Source organism: Chondrus crispus, genomic scaffold (assembly GCF_000350225.1).
Source record: "Chondrus crispus Stackhouse genomic scaffold, scaffold_15, whole genome shotgun sequence".
NCBI lineage: Eukaryota > Rhodophyta > Florideophyceae > Gigartinales > Gigartinaceae > Chondrus > Chondrus crispus.
In genome coordinates, this window is record NW_005179026.1 from 336,883 (window position 1) to 354,626 (window position 17,744).

Genomic DNA, 17,744 nt, shown 5'->3' on the forward strand with positions numbered 1-17,744 from the left:
ACCCACAGTGAGAAGCCGCCAACTCGTCCAAAAAAGAGGGGGAGATACAAGTGACCCCGGGCCGGTTCGACCAAGGGAAGACTACATCAGCTGGGAAGTGTACAGTGTGCACGAGAAAGGAGAACGGCGAGGGAAGAGAAGAAGAACGTCAAATAGACAGCTGTCGACGACACTTCGAAGGTGGACCTCACTGGTAGTAAGAATTCGGTGCAGCATCACCCGGACAGAGTTGCAAAGCGCGATAGTCACAAGGGAAACTTTGGTGCGGGAAGAACCGAAGAGGGAGAGAGACGCGACATCACTTCTGCGATGACGATCGCAGACGGGGCAGCTGCTACGAAGGAATTAGGTACTTGTGGTGATTAGCTCGGAAGAATATCGCCATACGGAGTCAATGAAGAAAGAGCGGAGGCACGTGCAGCAGGTGTCTACGAGGAGAGTGCAACCGACGGAGGCAATTAGGAGCATTGAGGTTGTCCGAAACCACATGGAAGGTACAGTAGAGCTCGGTCGCGGAAATAATTAGCCCAATTGGGTGCTACCGGATGGGTCAAGCATGTTCCAAGACGACCCTTATTTTTCTTGCATCACAAAGACCAGGCCCCATGCTTCATGTGCACACACATAATGTGTTACCGTCTCTCTCTCCAATGGGACGGATGCTGTGAGGAAAGAACACCAGCCGGAGCAGTATGTACAATTGCCGACGGGTAGGCAGACAGATCTACACGATCCATGCGATAAGGGAACAGAATACCCTACCTTTTTAATATGTTGAGATAATTCTTGGAAACGAGAGAATCTCTCGTTCCACATTGGAGATGTGGGTTGCAGAAAACTATTTAACAGGGAGGAGGTAGACTGACATGAGGAAGGAGCGGGACGAAGAATCAAGACAGTGCCGCATGATCCGCGACCGTGTTGACCGCAGAACGGACAAAAGAGGAGCTTTTCAACGACCAATTCTCTTTGCACCTCCAGGCCACGTTTTTACGATGACTAGGACGAGTTGAGACTGCAATCACCCAGAAAAACCCCACAACACGGCCACGGCGTTTTTGATACGCCGTATCAATACGGAAAGGGGAAAAAGAATTTCAGCAAAAATTCTACGAGACTTGAGGGCCCCAAGGCGGCACACCCGGTAGTCGCGTCCTTCATTTATGGACGTCATCCGTCGGAAAACACTGTGCTGTGTACATAGCTCGACGGGGAAACCAATGTTTTGGCGGATAACGGGGAGAAGAGAAAACAGAGACAACCACCGGAAACTTTCTCTCTCATAACAACCCGCGTCGAGTGTCCAGTAGGACAGGCTGGCAAGGAGATGCGAAACAGGCTCAGCGACACGCCGCGCCAAGGATAAAGAGAAGGAACTGAACAGAACGAAAAATAAGGGAATCAGGGAAAGGGAAAATTAAAAATGCAAAAGAGGAGGAAGTTGGTGAAAAGAGGGCTACGACCGCAGTGACGGTACGCAGAAAAAGAAGGAGGAAGTTGAAAATAACAGGGGATTCGCAGGTGGGTTCTTTTTATCGCCCAAAGGTTGTACGATAAAGTCGCTAGTCGACTATCATGCGGGCCCGCCAATCAAAGGTGTGAATGGCCTGCAAAGGGAGGTTACCGGGCAACATGCCCGCGTCGTCGGAAAAAATTCTTTTCAATGCCTTCAAGGTCGCGGATGCCCACAGAGGAGAACCATTGAGCAGAAGCGAACAGGGATGCGTTATTGCGCATGGTTTTGTCCTGCAGCTCCTCGAGCGAAGGATGACGTCGGGCCACCTAAGAGGAATGGTAGTCTGGATGGAAGGCCGGTTCGGTAGGGTTGGTAACAGGGGGGTAGACGGGGTATAGAAAGAAGACCCCGGGGCACTTCGGACTTGCGAGGAAAGCCCACACCCAGACGTTTACGGGTGGCACTATCGTCCGAGTGTTCCGACGGAGAAGGAAGCATGGTATTTTCGTCTTACCCTTGCTAAAACGCCGCACAGAGTGATTGACGATTGGGAAACACGGTCAGGGACGGCAGGAGATCATACGATGGCTTGGCGTTGCGCAACGGCGCTCAAAAGGGGGATATGTAGTGCAATACCCACCTGAAAAGGGGGTGAAAAGAAGTGAAAAAAGAAAAAAATTGGATACTGTAGTCCGGGTTTTGGGGGACACACGTGTGTGACGAAGCACACGATTATTTTAACTATTTAGTTTATTTACTAATTAGATCTAGAATCTAGAGCCGGGAGCTACTGTACTCGCCCCGGGGGCGCTCTATATAACTTAGCCCCTTGACCGACCAAGTCTATAAAGACAACCCGAGTTGCCAGAGTTTGATATCGCCTTGGTCGAAGTCCGTCTTTTACAAGACATTCCCTTCTAATCTAGCCTACGATATTCTTTGCGCTCGGGGGTCCCCTTTTTCCTTATCAATTTTCGTTTACTTCCCTATCCTAATTTCCCTTAATCTTGAGTTGGTCCCACCTTGTAGGATTGCGATCCGTAACGTGACGTCATTAGCCATCGGGCTTCTGTGTTGGTGCACCAGTTGTGCTTTTCTCAGCGTTGGTTCCATCAGAATCTGGTTGCGACCGATCCGTTGTTGGTACTTTGCCATCGGGCAGTACGACGGTGTAGCGCTGCTACGTTTTCTTCTTTCCCGACGGGCTACGTTGCGACGTCCCCGTCGAAAACCTTATCAAGGGTATAAGGTGTACAAGGCGCTCTTCGAGCATTTGATTAACGACCCATCGGACCAGGTTTACCTGGACACCCCTCCGAATTCGTCGAGCAGTTGCCATTACAAATCTCTACCACCATTTACCGATCCCGGGCTGGGCTCTTCTCTTTGCCCCCCCTATCAGGGATCCGAGCTACTGCGGGCCGCAAACCCGCTTCAAGAGGACAGGGAGCTTCGAACAATCCGTAGCGCTGTGCCGGTGGCAGTTGTTGTTTTTGTTGTTGTTGTTTGTGTTGGACCTTCGGACCTTGGTCTCTGCTTGACAGGCGCATTTCACTACAAGAATCTCTCACGGCCCCAACGCCGACGTTTGGCCCCAACCAGAAAATGGTTTCTGTTTGGAAGCCGACGAACTACCGATTCAGAGGTGTGTGCAACTATCAAGAATATCGCCTCGTGGATACCAATCAGACCTTGGACAGCAACGTCTACGCTAATACCCATAAGAGGGTGCAGTACCTCCTCTTTGTTATGGGGGAGTATAAATTCAGCGGGGTAGACCCCATCAGGGTCATCAGTTTCCTGGCTCGTTGCAAGGAAAATTTCGACAACGCCAATACGACCGATGCGATGGTCCTGATGGCCCTACCTCACCTGCTCGTACCGCCCGCAAAGGAGTCGTATGAGTCCCAGCGGGGTCTTCACCGCAAATCTCAATGGATCCCAAACTGGGCCGGCGCCATCAATTGGCTCATATGCACGTATGCGACGAACCTCGAGATCTAGCGGGCTCTCACTACGTTCAAGGAGCTACGCCAGAATCCAGGCCAGTTGGAAACCGAGTACGCTAGTAGAATGTCCACCGCCCTCGGAAGGTGCGGGGACGTACACTCGGCGTACGAGAGAACGACCCTCTTCATCGAGGTTCTCACCCCTGCGATCAAGCCGCTGGTGTTATAAGCTCGCGAGGATCGAACGCGATCCTCTTTCGAGGATACCATCGCCCATGCCCGTTCGCACGGCGACGCCTTCCGGGCCCAGCACGCTTCTGGGCGCCGTGTGGACTTCGGAAAGTCCCGCCCTGTTAAACAGGTTCTCGCCGTCCCAGAAGGCGCCCCATCGACTTCGACCGGCCCCCTCCCAGCTTTCAAACGGCACAGGGAGCCGAGAATTACTTCGCTTCAGAAGGTGACAACGTCGGGGGGACTCTTTCCCGAGGAATCCTCCTTCAACAACGGAGACTTGCTATTCTACGGCGACCGGCGCAGGCCGTATCAACGCGCTCGAGAGCCCACCGAGGGCTGTCGTGGACTTCAACCAGGGCGAACGTCCCTTAATTACCAGAAGGATCTACGGGGACCTCTGTCCCCGCAGATCATCTGCTTCACTTGTTATCGAGTCGGGGACCACATTGCCCCCGACTGCGATATGAAGGTGAAGGATGTATCCCTCGTGCAGTATCAGTACGAGATGCTGAAGAGAGCCCAGAAGAGCCAAGTTCCCTTGGATGCGTATCTTCGAGCCGTCGCCCTCCTCAGTTATGAGGTGATCAGGGTCATGACCCAAGGCTTCCACCGACCCACCGCCGCGTGCCGGTACGGGGATGAAGACCTTTCCGCCCACTGTCGGCGATTGTCCTCTTCCGAAAAACTAGGAGAACCACAGCTTGCAGCAGCTGAGGTGGAGCCGGGCACGTCCGCGGTTTTTTCGTCCAAGACGGCGGAATTGTCCTCAACTCCCAAGACGGAGAAGCGGTATCGAATACTCGGCCGCAAACACACTGGGTTATCCCAGGGAAACCCCGACCCCGACCAGCTTGGTATCTTACGCCGACCTTGGCGGAGGAATACTCCCTCGATTGCAAAGGGTGTTAACTATCCCGAGACAGTGCTCGCACTGTCCCGGAGGAGTTACAAGGTCTACATCGACCTTGGATTATCACCATCGATATTGGTGCGCCAGCTCACAATATTGGATACAGGAGCTGGCTCCAATTTCGTATGTGTCGACACGCTGCCCCCCGGGGGGAGTCGGTGGTTATTCCGGGTGAAATCCCGACGATCGCTTACGGCAATGGGAGACCATTGCGTACGAGCCGACCAAAACCCGTCGTGGTGCAGATAGGCGACCGCACCCTGCGGTGTACATTCATCGTTTGTGAGCGGTTAGCCGCCCCCGTGATACTGGGGTGCCAATTTAACGACAAGTTCGTCGAAGCAATCTACCCATGACGGAAGGTACTGGAATTGGGGGAGGGCACCAAGATTCACATCGTCCGCAAGCCTGCGTCTCGGGCCGCGAACGCCCTTCCCCTTCCGTCGGAGCAGGAGTGTTCCCCGGAAACCGGGATCGTTTCCCCGAGGCTCAAGGCATCTCGCGCCGTGGACATTCCGGCGGGCACCCAGACCTGGGTATAAATCACAAGCGGACGGACAGAACTCTCCGTTCTCGAGGCGATCTTGCAATTGTGTGCGAAGCACCGGGTCTCCTATCCAACGAGGTGGGGAATGTAACGCCATTGCAGGAGTTCATGGTCGTTGTGACGAACTTCTCGTCCGCCATCAAGAGTCTGTCGAACTTCTCGTCCGCCATCAAGCGTCTGTCGAACAACCAGGTCGTCTATTCATCACTCGCCATCCCCAGGTGGTAGTGCGCACGGCAATTCCGTTGAACGTGGTCCTGGCCGCGGACTTTTCCGAGGGGAGCCCTGCTGTACAGGAGGGGAGGTGCTGTCGTTGATCAACCTCCCAAGCAGAACCATCCCCTCCGCGGGACGAGGTCCCCCTCGACAACCTACCGGCACACGTGCGTGAGCAGGTTCGAACCATGCTCGCGCCGTACGCCGGAATGTGGAATGGATATTTGGGTGAAGTTCGAGCGACAGAGCATCTGTAGTGCAATAAGGGGTTGCGCAAGGGGGTGAAGGGAAATGAAACTAAGTTGGAATGTGAATACTGTAGTCCGGGATTGGGGGACACACGTGTGAATATTTGCACAGTTTTTATTTTAATTATTAATTTTATTTAGTTAATTAGTCAGTATTAATTTGGCTGACACTAGAGGTAGGGGCGAGGAGCAGACCCTCACGTGAAGGGCAAGCCGGAGTGGAGGTCGAATCCCCGGCCGACGGTGGGGCTTCCCGAATTGAAATGGTTCCCATCGAGCAGCTCGCAGGAGGAAGCTCGACGCGCGGAGGAGCCTGAGGGCGGGTTAAGCCCACGGGTGCGCACCCGTGTGGTTCTCGTCGAGAATTTATTTTTCGAAGCGTCCAAGCGCCGCGACCCCGAGGTGCTCGATTCGCTGAAACTCGATCCGAAAGAAGCGCGGCGAGACGCTAATCAGGCCTTGGAAACGCTGGCCAAGACAAGAGACAGCATCGATGAGAAGTTCAGCCGCGCGGCGTGACGACTCAAGGACCTTGAGCAAGCTGCAGGCCGGTCCGGAACAAGGTTGGATTCAGGGACGCTCGCCGATGGCGAACCCGAGGATCCCCTGATGAATGACAATTTAGTCCAAAACGGGAACTCCAGGAGGAGAAGTTCCAAGTCGGCCAGAGGCCGAAGGAAGAAAAATCACTTCGGTGACGGGGGAGCAAATTGCGACTCAAATTCGGAGTCGAATGTTTCCGCAGAAATGAGTGGTGACGGTTCGTCGGACCACTCAAAAAATTCCGACCGGCGATCACCAGAAGGGAATGGAATTTCATCAAATAAGAAGACCTACAGGAGAGGGGGAATTACGTCATCCTCGTCATGGAGAAATTTGGACGCAGAGCCAGAAGATATCGCTACGCAACGCGGATCGCGATGGGAGGTGTTGGAGAAACTGAATCCGGCCAACCATCTCTTCAAGAAATTACTTTCGTATCGGACGTATCGTCCACCGAACCCGCAGACTTACCTATTGCGCTCCCGGCGAACCGCCGTGCGAAAAATCCGACGGGATACACCGCCGAAGGTGAAAAGGGACAACACCTTCACAGGCGAAGACGGAGTCCTTGTTTTCGATTTTTGGCCAAGCTGGTACAAGAATTCGACACGCAGGAGATGAAAGAAGGTCAAGCGATCCGCTTGTTGCCCGAGTTCCTCGACGGGATTGCCCTAAGACAGTACAATTCTGTGTCACAGACGGCCGGGTCCCATCATGGCAAGGTTTCAGTCTGGCCTGAGGCTGTACAGGGGCTCCTACGAAGTTTCGCCACTGACGAAGCGATCGGCCAGGCCGTACTCGCATTGCGAGAAGTTCAACAGCGACCGTCTGAAGACGAGATGGAATTCTACATTCGGCTAACAGACGCTAGCAATCGTTGCGGGAATGTTTATTCCATGGTAGAGCAGATGACGATATTCATTGAAGGGCTCGACGCAAGTATCACGCAGATCGTGTCCCAATATCGACAGGATAACAGGGACGTGTCCTTCCTAAGATTGGTTAACTACGCAAAGGCCCACGGGTCAGCGAGCCGCTCAAAGGAAAAGAAGACTAAAAGGGTGACGATACAAGCACCAGCATCGCTGCGGATGGGAGCCAACCGCAAGTTTGGGCCCCTATCCAGAAAATTCGCGGCGCTGCCAATCTGCCCGAGTCAATTTCTGGGTCAAAAGAACGAAGTTATCCGAGCCGGGACGGAACTGGTTACGGAAACGCGTTTATCGCCGAAGGCGATTTTATTGGAACATCGGATGGAAATGGATACGGAGAAGACGGTTCGGGCGACGCGTCAACACTACCGACGCGCGCGTATACGGACGACTCGTATAAAGAGGCCATGGATCCCGGGTTGGCATTTCACGGGCGCGGTCACACGCCGGCGCCAAGAATTCCGATGGAGGACAAGGGTACAAATTTCCGAAGACCAGGGTGGTCAGGAAGGCCTCCGGCCCGCGGGCCGTCCAGGCCGCCGTACCCTCAGAAGACCCATGGCCTCATATGCTATCATTGGTATGAGAAGGGGTACGGGGCGCCCACGTGCCTGCTCTCGTTCCGAGAGATGCATCGAGTTCTAGAGAACTATGAGGCACTTTCCCCAATGGAGAGGCTGGGAATTCCCTCGACGAGCTACCTGAAGGTGAAGCAATGGTTCGAATCGCAAACCGCGAGTACGCCGAGTGCGTCAAGGGAGGGTTCGAACCGAACTTCGGGAAGGCCGGCCGCAGGGCCATCGTCAGACGTGAGAAGAAACCCGCCGCGGCAGGGAACCTGATGAAAGGAACCTCAAACAAGTTTGAAGAAGGGACATGTGTCGGCCGAACTATGTCTGGGACTTCGTCCCGTTCCTCGAGTTTGGAGAGGAAGGTAGTACCGGACGAGGAGGTAGTGGGAATTGTTTACAAGCCGACAGAACCCGTACGGGTCAAGAAACTTTTGCGCAGAGGCAAGGACGACCCGCTGACAGAAGTCCGACGCCCCTGGTACAGGGTCAAGAGTAGGGAGTGTCCCGAGAAGATTCTAGTCCTTGCGAGGAAAAATTATAAGGTCTTCGCAGACATTGGACCGACGGTCGGGCTAATGAGCCGGGTATTGTCTGTGTTGGACACTGGCGCTGGCCCGAACCTGGTTCGGAAATCGGAACTTCCCGCAGGTCTGGAAACTCTGGTCTCCTTTTGGACCCACGCAGGACATCGGCGATGCCAATAACAGGCCGCTTCGCACCGTTGGTACGATCAAGATGCCTGTGAGGCTTGGAAGATTTGTGGCTACAGCCGAATTTACAGTATGCGAGAAACTCACCGTGTCGCTATTTCTAGACGCGGACTACTGTGATCGGATCGTAGAAGCTATTTACCCTCGGAGGAAGAAGGTGGAGTTGGTAGATTTTTCGGAGGTTTCGATTGGGCGGAAATTCTCACTGAGAAAAGGGAAACGGACTCTCGTTCAGGGAGAGGACGAGGAAGATGGAAAAGGGGAAAGGATATCCCCGAAGGTGAAAGGGGCTAAGGCCACGACGATTGAACCAGGGGCGCAGCAAATAGTCAAATGTGTTTCAAAAAGAAACGGTCTCGTCGTGGTCCAGCCCTACTCGCCTCTGTACGACAAGCACGGGTTGCTGAGTTCAAAGGGGGTGGCTCAAGTGGAGCCTGACAGGCCATTTCGGTTATTAGTGGCGAACTTTGGACCGTACCCTGTCAGGTTTCAGAAGGGTCAAGTGGTAGCAGAGCTTCTACCCCACCCAAGGGCCCTGTTGGAAAGAGCACCACTACAATCGGAGAAGCGCTTGGACTTCAAAAGAGGACAGAAGAAAAATTTATTAATTCTACCTCGCCGCGTAAAGGCGCCAGAAGAAGTACATCGTCGGAACGAGAACGCGAGGACCAGCTGGAGGAACGGTCGCGCGAGCTCTCTGCGACGGTGTCTACGAAGCCAGAACGACGGATCGAGCCCCCACCGCCGGACGTGAAGGAACTCGACCTGAGCCACGTGCCGGACCGGCTGCGCGAAAGATTCCATCAGATGTTGAAGAAGTACTTACGCATGTGGGACGGGACTCTCGGAGAGATCAACACCACGGTCCATCGGATTGAGTTGACCCTAGAGACTCGCCCCATCGCGCAAGCTCCGTACCGGGCCGGACTGAAGGCCCGAGAGATTGAAGAATTAGAAGTGCAGAAGATGTTGGAAGCAGAAGTTATTGAGCCGGCACAATCAGAGTGGGCATCGCCCGTATTGCTGGTTCCGAAACCGGATGGATTGATGCGCTTCTGCGTCGACTATCAGAAATTGAATGCAGTTACAGTTAGGGACACGTACCCGTTACTAAGGATGGACGAGTGTTTAGACTCGCTTGGTGACACCAAAGTTTTTTCGGCGACGGACGCCATTTCAGGATATTTGCAGATGCCAATTCCAGAGAATGACCGTGACAAGACGGCCTTTTCATGTCATTCTGGTTTATATCGATTTGCAAGAGTGCCCTTTGGGCTTACAAATGCGCTAGCGACGTTTCAGAGAGCAATGCATATGTTTCTCTCGCCTTTCCTTTGGGAAATCTTGCTTAGTCTATTTAGACGACATAATTATCTTCGGCAAGTCTTGGGAGGAGCACATGATCCATGTTGACGAAATCTTCTCAGTTCTGGAGAAAGCAGGAGTCAAGCTGAAGCTGCGCAAGTGCGAATTTTTCGTCGAAAGAATCAAGTATCTACGGCATGTAGTCCGGCCCGGCACATTAGAAGTCGATGCGGCCCGCACTGCGGCCTTGCAACAGGTGAGGTACCCTCAAACAAAAACACCGCTGAGGATCTTTCTAGGCTTGTGTAACGTGTATCGAAGATTTGTCCTACAGTACGCGAAAATCGCGCATCCGCTAAACCAACGGCTGAAGAAGGGACAACCAGTCCAAATCGCGGAGTTGGACAAACCGTGCAAGGCAGCTTTCCATAAGCTCAAGGACGCCATTTTAGCACCACCAGTGCTGGCGTTATCAAGGAAGGACCTCCCGTATTCAGTGGACACCGATGCGAGCGATTATAAGATTGGGGACGCGCTTTTTCAAACGCATCCTAATGCACAGTGTAAACGCATCGGGTTCTTTTCGAGAACGATGGCTGCTGCCGAAAGGAATTGTTCTGTATCCGAAAAAGAATGTTTGGCAGTCATTTGGACCGGCCAGACCTTGAGACCGTATTTATACGGGGAGCACTTCATAGCGCATACCGACCACTCTTTGTTGAGGTGGTTGATGAATGTAACGGACCCTAGAGGACGTTTTATCCGATGGAGGCTACGCCTCTCGGAATTTGATTTTGAGATCAAATACAAGAAAGGAAAAGTCAACACGCAAGCGGACGCGTTATCAAGATTGTTGACCAAGGGCGAAACTAGCAACGAAGTCGACGAGGAGATACTATGTTTCATGGTGGAACAAGTGGAAGCCCTGGAGGACGAAGGCGAAGAATTTGAGCGGTTAGACGACCTCCTCGCTCTTAAACAGGGGCCGCCTCGGATAGTCTCGATCAATTCCAAGTCACAGCTCCGGAGGAGCTTCTACGCGAGCAGGACGTCAACCCTTTCTGTATTCGAACTAAGGAGGAAATGGGAGAACGAAGTAGTTTACAACGGAGGCCGAGGAATTTGAAGGAATTTTATGTCGAACCTCTGCGGAGTTCGTACAAGTGGTAATACCACAATCACTGAAGGACGGTGTCCTAGGGTTGAGCCACTATGCTAAATTAACACGGCACCCAGGAGGCAGGAAACTGTATAAGGCCTTGAGAGGATTGTTTTATTGGCCTACAATGGCGCTGGATTGCTACGCGGTAGCCATGAATTGCGCGCATTGCGCGCGAGAATGAGTGAAGCTCAGGAAGAACGCGAAGGAGATGCAGCTGTTCACGCCGAATGCTCCATTGGAATTTGTCGCGATTGATATACTCGGAGAGCTCATCACCACAAGTCGGGGCAACCGGTACATTTTAGTGATCAGCGACCGCTATTCAAAGTTGGTATGAACCGTGCCGTTGAAGAAGATTTCCGCCGCGCACATTGCGCAGGCCTTTGTACACAACTGGGTTTTCATTTATGGACCCCCTGTGAAGCAGCTGTCCGACAATGGGACGCAGTTCACAGCCAAGTACTTCCAGAATATTTGCAGAATTCTTGGCATCAGGAATGTTTTTACAACTACGTACCACCCACGTACGTGGTGACGTTCGCCTACAACACACAAGTTCATCGAACTACGAACATCGCCCCATTTGAGCTGATATTAGCTCGGGCACCGAGAAGCCTTACGCTACAGGGGCAACCTCATTTGGAACAATTTGGATCCCTGAGAGCCTATTATCTAGAATGGCAATCATGGTTGGAGAGTCTCATGAAGACCGTGGACAGGAGCTTACGCAAGGAACAGGCGAGATATAAACAAAATTTCGATGCCAGACTTCGCAGGCCGAAGTACGACATACGGGTAGGGTCCTACGTGTTCCTTCGAAAGGAGCAAGGTACGGCTACGGAACCTAAACACAAATTGGCACAAGTGGCCACGGGTCCGTATGCAGTCAAACAGTCAGACAGGAATACGGTTTTCATCGCTATTGGTAATCAGAAGGAACGCGTTTCGCGAGTAGAACTGGCCCCAAGTCTGATGGAACAAGCGCCCACATCAGGTCTACATCAGGCCCTACAGTACCTAAGCGGACACGTGACAGATCAAGGACGCGACGCGATGGCCCATCGCGTCTCGTCCTTGATTTGTCACGCTGTCACTCTCCGGAAGAGTGAGGACGACTTTTACGCGCGGGCGAGACACAAGAGGCCGAGAAAAATTTGTTTAGTCGAAATCGGTCGGCGGAGATACCGCAAGATCTACAGCAGATAGTTAATTCTGAAGAGTTCGTGACATCGGAGTATCTTCAGAAGGGGGAAGAAAGTAACCCCGGACGCGAGGAAGAGGAGACGGACGCTGAGTACGTGATAGAGAAGATCATCGATCATGGGAATCAAGATGAGGAATTGATCCTCAGAGTGGAATGGTATGGATATGGGACGAAGGACGCGACTTGGGAACCGGTTGCTCAATTACCGCACAGTGCCGTGGTGAAATATTTTCGAAGGAAGAAGTTACCGTTGCCGCCGCAAGGCGCACGTGCAAAAGCGGGGTGAGCCCCGTCGGGATGTTGTTGAGTTGGAATGGGGACTGTCAGAAGCGGCGCCAAGACAAGGAAGAAGGGTGCTCACAACAATTGGGACGTCAGAAAGTAAGGATATAGAGAGAGGAAGTGAGATAGGAATTTTGCCTTGACTGCTGCACATGTAGAGAGAGACGAACGCCGCCCTGTCAGGAAATGAGGAAGCCATTGTAGTCTCGGGTCGAGATATTGCGCAAATTATTTATGATCACGCGTTGCAGTGATGCGCACGCGAAGGAACGTTTTGGATCAGGGATCCGCACCCGTCCGTACTAATTTGAAAGGAAATTTTTATGAGGTTTTTCAGGAGTGGACAAAGGAGAAGTGTTGCGTGAGCGGTGCGTGAGCAGACGTGAGACACAGGAGATGTCGCGAAATTTTAATTCAGATCAAGAAGCGAAAGGAGTTGCTGCAGATTTTTTGGCACAAGCAACAGCCGACGATACAAACACCAAAGTCGATCGTGCTCAGTCCCTGTCAACAACCCGACCGACTAACGCTCCTCGAGTGGAGATGAACGACTGTCGACGACAGACCCGTAGTCATAAGGACGGTGGCTCTGCGAGGCTGCAGTCTCTGCCCCGTCAGCACCGATCGACACCACGCGTACACCGAATACTCCTTTTCATGACCGATTCGTGCCTCCCCTTCTTTTATTCTGTCCACTGAGCCACAAGGAGGCAAGGAGAACTACAACAGGACCAAGTGACGCTCGGCGAGCTTATTAGCGAAGAATCGTCGGTCACTTGTGACAACCAACAACGCAACTCTCACGTGTTTGTTCACCCTACGATTGATTCACCGCGCTGCTCCCCCTTCTTTCTCACCCCATGCGTTTAACACCTTCCAATATTTTTACCTCTCTGTTTCTCTCATCTTTTTATTTTCATTCTGTGGTCTTCATTCTTTTACCTCAATCTTTTTTTGTGAAGGCTGGAACAGAAATCGCGCCTACGCGCAAGACCAGGAGAACCGAAAGGGAGGGAAGGACCCCGTGTTGAGGGGAAACAAGAAACTACAATGTAGCATATAAGGGATCCTGCAGGAGAGGGGCGACGCGCTTGATAAAGCTTAGACCCACCGACGTCGCCAACGATCAGAAGGAGTCTCATGGCAATGCTGATGGAAACGTCGATGACGGTTTAGTTACAAGGGGAAGCTACATGGAAATATGTCGTTTGGGACGTGACCGACGATCGCTGCAAACAAGCCTTCAGCTAAGCCCAACGAGCGTACCGCAGACGATCTGTTCTATGAATGTTGCGTTCGACGACCTCGCTTGTACCGCTGTCCACACCCGGCGTCGAATGCTGTACCTACTCTCCTCTTTCATTCTCTCTCTTCCTACTGACCCCGATCGCTTCGTTTTTCGGTTTGTGGTTTTGGGATTTTCTCTCCTTTACCTTTCTACTGTACACCTTCCTGTCGAGGGTGAAACCCGACTTCGCACCGCGACGCTAATCCCTCACCACACTTCGATGGCCGGTGCCGTCTTGAGACCATGGGTCTGTCGCAGGAGAAGGGAATTTGGAAAAAGCTAACTGCTTGTAAGTACCGCAGAAGGGAAGGGAAATTGGGCGACTGACTCTGGTCCGACGAGCCAGAAGTGTTCATAGAAGCCCCACGGAAGGTTTACCAAGAACAACATCAAGGAGCCCAAGTAGTGAAACAAAGACTGCCGAGCAGTCCGCTGCCGAGGACAGAGCCTAGGGACGATTCCCACTCGGTTTTAAAAATTGTTCCTCATCCCCTTGACGACGGCACGGTCCCGTCAATATTGTTTATCTCTATTGTGTAACTGATCTCTAAGCTGTCGATCACGGACGTGAAATGTCGCCAAACGATCCTTGAGGGTCAAGGAGGTGAAATCGGATCCGGTGGATGGCAATGGAGGAGCGTGAAGCTTATTGCTTGAGATCCGCCCGCACGAATGTGTACTCGATTCATGGGCGCTCCATCGTACAAGCCCTTGACCATAACCGATGCGTGAGAACTCGTATTCCTTCTAATTTATTTTGACAAGGAGAGTTTGTGAAATCGCCAGGGGCAAACTACGTGATAACCCGCCCGGCATTTTGTCGAAGAAATTGTCCGATCATGCCTCGTTCGCAACAGTGTATAGATGTGTTTTCTTTTGACCTTAATAGAGGGGCGGGGAACACTGTTCACTACCCTCGATGGGAATTGCCGGAGAAAATGTAACAATTACCCTGGGCATGTACACGTATATACATAGCTATTCCACCGATTCGTCTTGCATGACGCTGCAGTCGGAGACGAAGACATACGCTTTTTCAAGAGCGTACAGCAGAACGATGCGAGATTTATTTTTAAGAAAGCGACTTGCTCAAGACAACCGCAATGAACTCAGGAAAATCCCCTGACCTGTATCCGCTCCCATATGGGAATTGGACTAATTCTCCCGTATCAATCAGTGCGCGCTGATCTCTAGCCGTTAGGCCTCAACGAGGGAATTGATCGAAACTAACCGCGCAGAGAAAAGGAAAACATTTGTGTACACGAATTTTGCGTATCCTTCGGAACGAACGAGAAGTGAGGTTGTCATCCGACCTTTGAGAGACCGTGCAGTAAGGAGTCCCGAGGACAGTTTAACGACGTCATTCTAGAAATGGAAAAGTCGCGGGTCGCGATGGACGAAGACGAGGAATTCGAAAGAGCAGAAGAGAAGGACAAGAGGAGGAAGTTGGCAATGAGTACATGCGACCGCGGTAACGGGAGGCATGAGAAAAGAGGAGTAAAGTGAGGAAGGAAAGGGCACGCAGGAGGATATGGTTTAATTGTCTAAGGTGTGAGGATGACGTCGCTAATATAGCGTCACCCCGACGACGCGTTACCTCATGAGCTGGAGGTCGAGGGCAAATTACGGAGGCGACTCACGGAAAGATTTACCATCCGGAAGAGACGTGAGTAGTCGAGCGAGGATCCTGAGGTCCTCCCACGAAGCCTCTTTGATGGCTTCCGTCGCCACGCCATGAGCCCACAGGAGGGAAGCGTACACCCCCGAAGTAGGACAAGGTTTTTTAGATTTTTTGTGTGAAGGAGAAGTCTCCTCACGCGACGCGGGTTTGAGGTCACGTTTTGGAGAGAGGAGATAAGGGGCTGGTTCCCCACCGCTTTTGAGAATTGCACGGACAGACAGGCTCTCAGTGGCCTCTGGCCTTGGAGACCTCACCTCCAATGAAGACGGCGGGGCGAGAGCTCGTGCGGGGAGAGATGGAGGAGGATGGACAAGCTGGGACCTCAAGTGAATTGACGGCACAACTGGGAAGACTGGCTGCACAATGGAGGTTGAGGGAGCTGCGAGTGCTACAGGAGGCGTAGCGGGAGTGACGCGAGGACGCGGAGACGAAGGTGGTGATGGCCTGTGCAGATATTGGAGACTCGGGGGTCTGTGGGTACAACCAGTTCGGTGACGGAGAGAGGAATCTGATTCCCAAATCGGCGGCTCAGCTGAGCCTCTGCCGCTGAACACAGTGATCCTGACCACGTGTTGAACCAGGCGAAATCGCCTGCCGCACAGTGAGTCCGTCCGGGGGAGAATGATGGGCGTTGGTGCGTGAAGGAGCGGGAAGAATTTTGACGCTGGATCGCGTCCCAGTTCACGCTCTCTATTTTGTCGAGCAGCGAATGGAAATCGCTATCAACATCCGTACCGCCCGGAAGGACTGTGAAATAGAACAATCTGATGAGTTCGATGAGTTTGGGAGGCAGAAAGGAAAGACGCCAGCAGTCATAGGTTTCCCAAAGTAATGTCTCTGCCACTTTAACACACCGTTCGTTGAGGAATACGACCCAAAGCCCGTGCCGCGGATCGCAAGGATACCTTCCGTAATAAGTGAGCACTGGACCAAGCTCCGCTCAAAAACCCTGACACACTTCGAACTGTCCCCACCAGGAAGGGATTTTTGATAACGATTTGTGTAATGGTCTCGCGCAATTTGTCGGGCCTCTAGCATGTGGCATGCTACGAAGTAGCCGGTGTCCGAACGGAGACGACGCTCCGCTCGTACAGTATGTTGGAAGAAGGGATGGTTCCCGCGTTTGAGGTCACGAGAATTTTCCGGAATGATGGCTCGCGCCCAGAACATCGCTTCGTTGGTGGCAGTCCGTTGGTTATACCAAAGGCAATTTGCCTCTCTTACGGGATCCTCGGCGGCCCAGTTGATCATGATGTCTTAATAAGACCGCTCCTCTTCTGTGCGGTACCGCCAGGTGTCACAAAAATAACTGGCAGGTATGAGACCGTCGGTCAGTGGTAATTCGAGGCGATCGCAGACAGCGGACATAAACCGCGCGGAGAGTGCATGACGGCCATGAGCGGAGGAGCCGCGCAAAATAGAAAGGAAGAACCGCGATGCGGGCTCGCCAATAGTACGAATGGATGGTCATAAGGCGGAGGTGACCCGGTAATATCCCAGCGCCATCAGCAAATTTATTTTCGATATTCACGGTGTCGCGAACGCCAAGATCGCAGAACCAAGGCGCAGTCGCGAACAAGAGGGGATGCTCACGCATGGATTTTTCGTGTAGTTCTGCAAGGGAGGAGTAGCGAAGAGGAGAAGGTTTAATTTGGGGAGTGGGTTGGAAAATCGGTCGCGAAGGAGCATCATCCCGGGAAAGTCGAGGAACGGAAGGAAAACCACCGAAAGCTCGAGGTTGGGAAGGGTGGCAAGCTCGGGAGGGGTGGGCAACTCTAAGGCGCTTGCGGGTAACATTCTCGCCCGCGCGCCTCAGCGATACAGGAGGTTTGGGGTTCGTCTTGTCCTTGCCCATGGTGACCGTAGGTCAGGAGAAAGCTGAAAAAGAGTCGAGATGGAAAATGCAGTTGGAGATCCAGGAGCGAAGCAGATGTGCAAGGACGCTCAGGAGGGGGATAAATAGTGCAATAAGGGGTTGCACAAGGGGGTGAAGGGAAATGAAACTAAGTTGGAATGTGAATACTGTAGTCTGGGATTGGGGGACACACGTGTGAATATTTGCACAGTTTTTATTTTAATTATTAATTTTATTTAGTTAATTAGTCAGTATTAATTTGGCTGACACTAGATTAGATCTAGGATCTAGCGCCGCGAGCTACTGTAGTGGCTCCGGCGGGGCGATATATACCTTAGCCCGGTGACCACCAAGTCAGTAAAGGTAACCCGAGTTGCCGGAGTTGAATGTCGCCTTGGTCGAAGTCGGTCTCTACCAAGACGCTCCGTTTTACGTAAGCCTACGGCATCCTTCAGCGCTAGGGGGTCCCCTTTCTTCTTCCTTTATTTCCCTATCTTTTATTTCCCTATCCTAATTTCGCTTATTCCTGAGTTAGCCCCACCTTTTAGGATTGCGATCTGCAACGTGATGTCATTAGCCATTGGGCTTCTGTGTTGTTGCATCAGTGGTGCTTTTCTCAGAGTTCGTTCGATCGGAATATAGTTGCGACC

General features: G+C 52.4%; 2 protein-coding genes across 2 annotated transcripts; one reads left to right on the forward strand and one right to left on the reverse strand.

Annotated features, from left to right (window-relative positions):
- Window positions 1–15,929: 15,929 nt before the first annotated feature.
- On the reverse strand, window positions 15,930–16,277 carry CHC_T00002675001 (hypothetical protein). The gene has a single exon (XM_005713927.1). The coding sequence runs from the start codon at window positions 16,275–16,277 to the stop codon at window positions 15,930–15,932; it is 348 nt and encodes a 115-aa protein (XP_005713984.1).
- Window positions 16,278–17,092: 815 nt separating this feature from the next.
- Window positions 17,093–17,230, forward strand: CHC_T00002676001 (hypothetical protein). The gene has a single exon (XM_005713928.1). It carries the CDS (start codon window positions 17,093–17,095, stop codon window positions 17,228–17,230), a length of 138 nt encoding a protein of 45 aa, XP_005713985.1.
- Window positions 17,231–17,744: the final 514 nt, after the last annotated feature.

What these genes read in the sequence shown, in the direction of transcription:
- CHC_T00002675001 (XM_005713927.1), bottom strand. Translation starts at nt 16,277, where the DNA reads ATGCTAGAGGCCCGACAAATTGCGCGAGACCATTACACAAATCGTTAT.
- CHC_T00002676001 (XM_005713928.1), top strand. Translation starts at nt 17,093, where the DNA reads ATGGTGACCGTAGGTCAGGAGAAAGCTGAAAAAGAGTCGAGATGGAAA.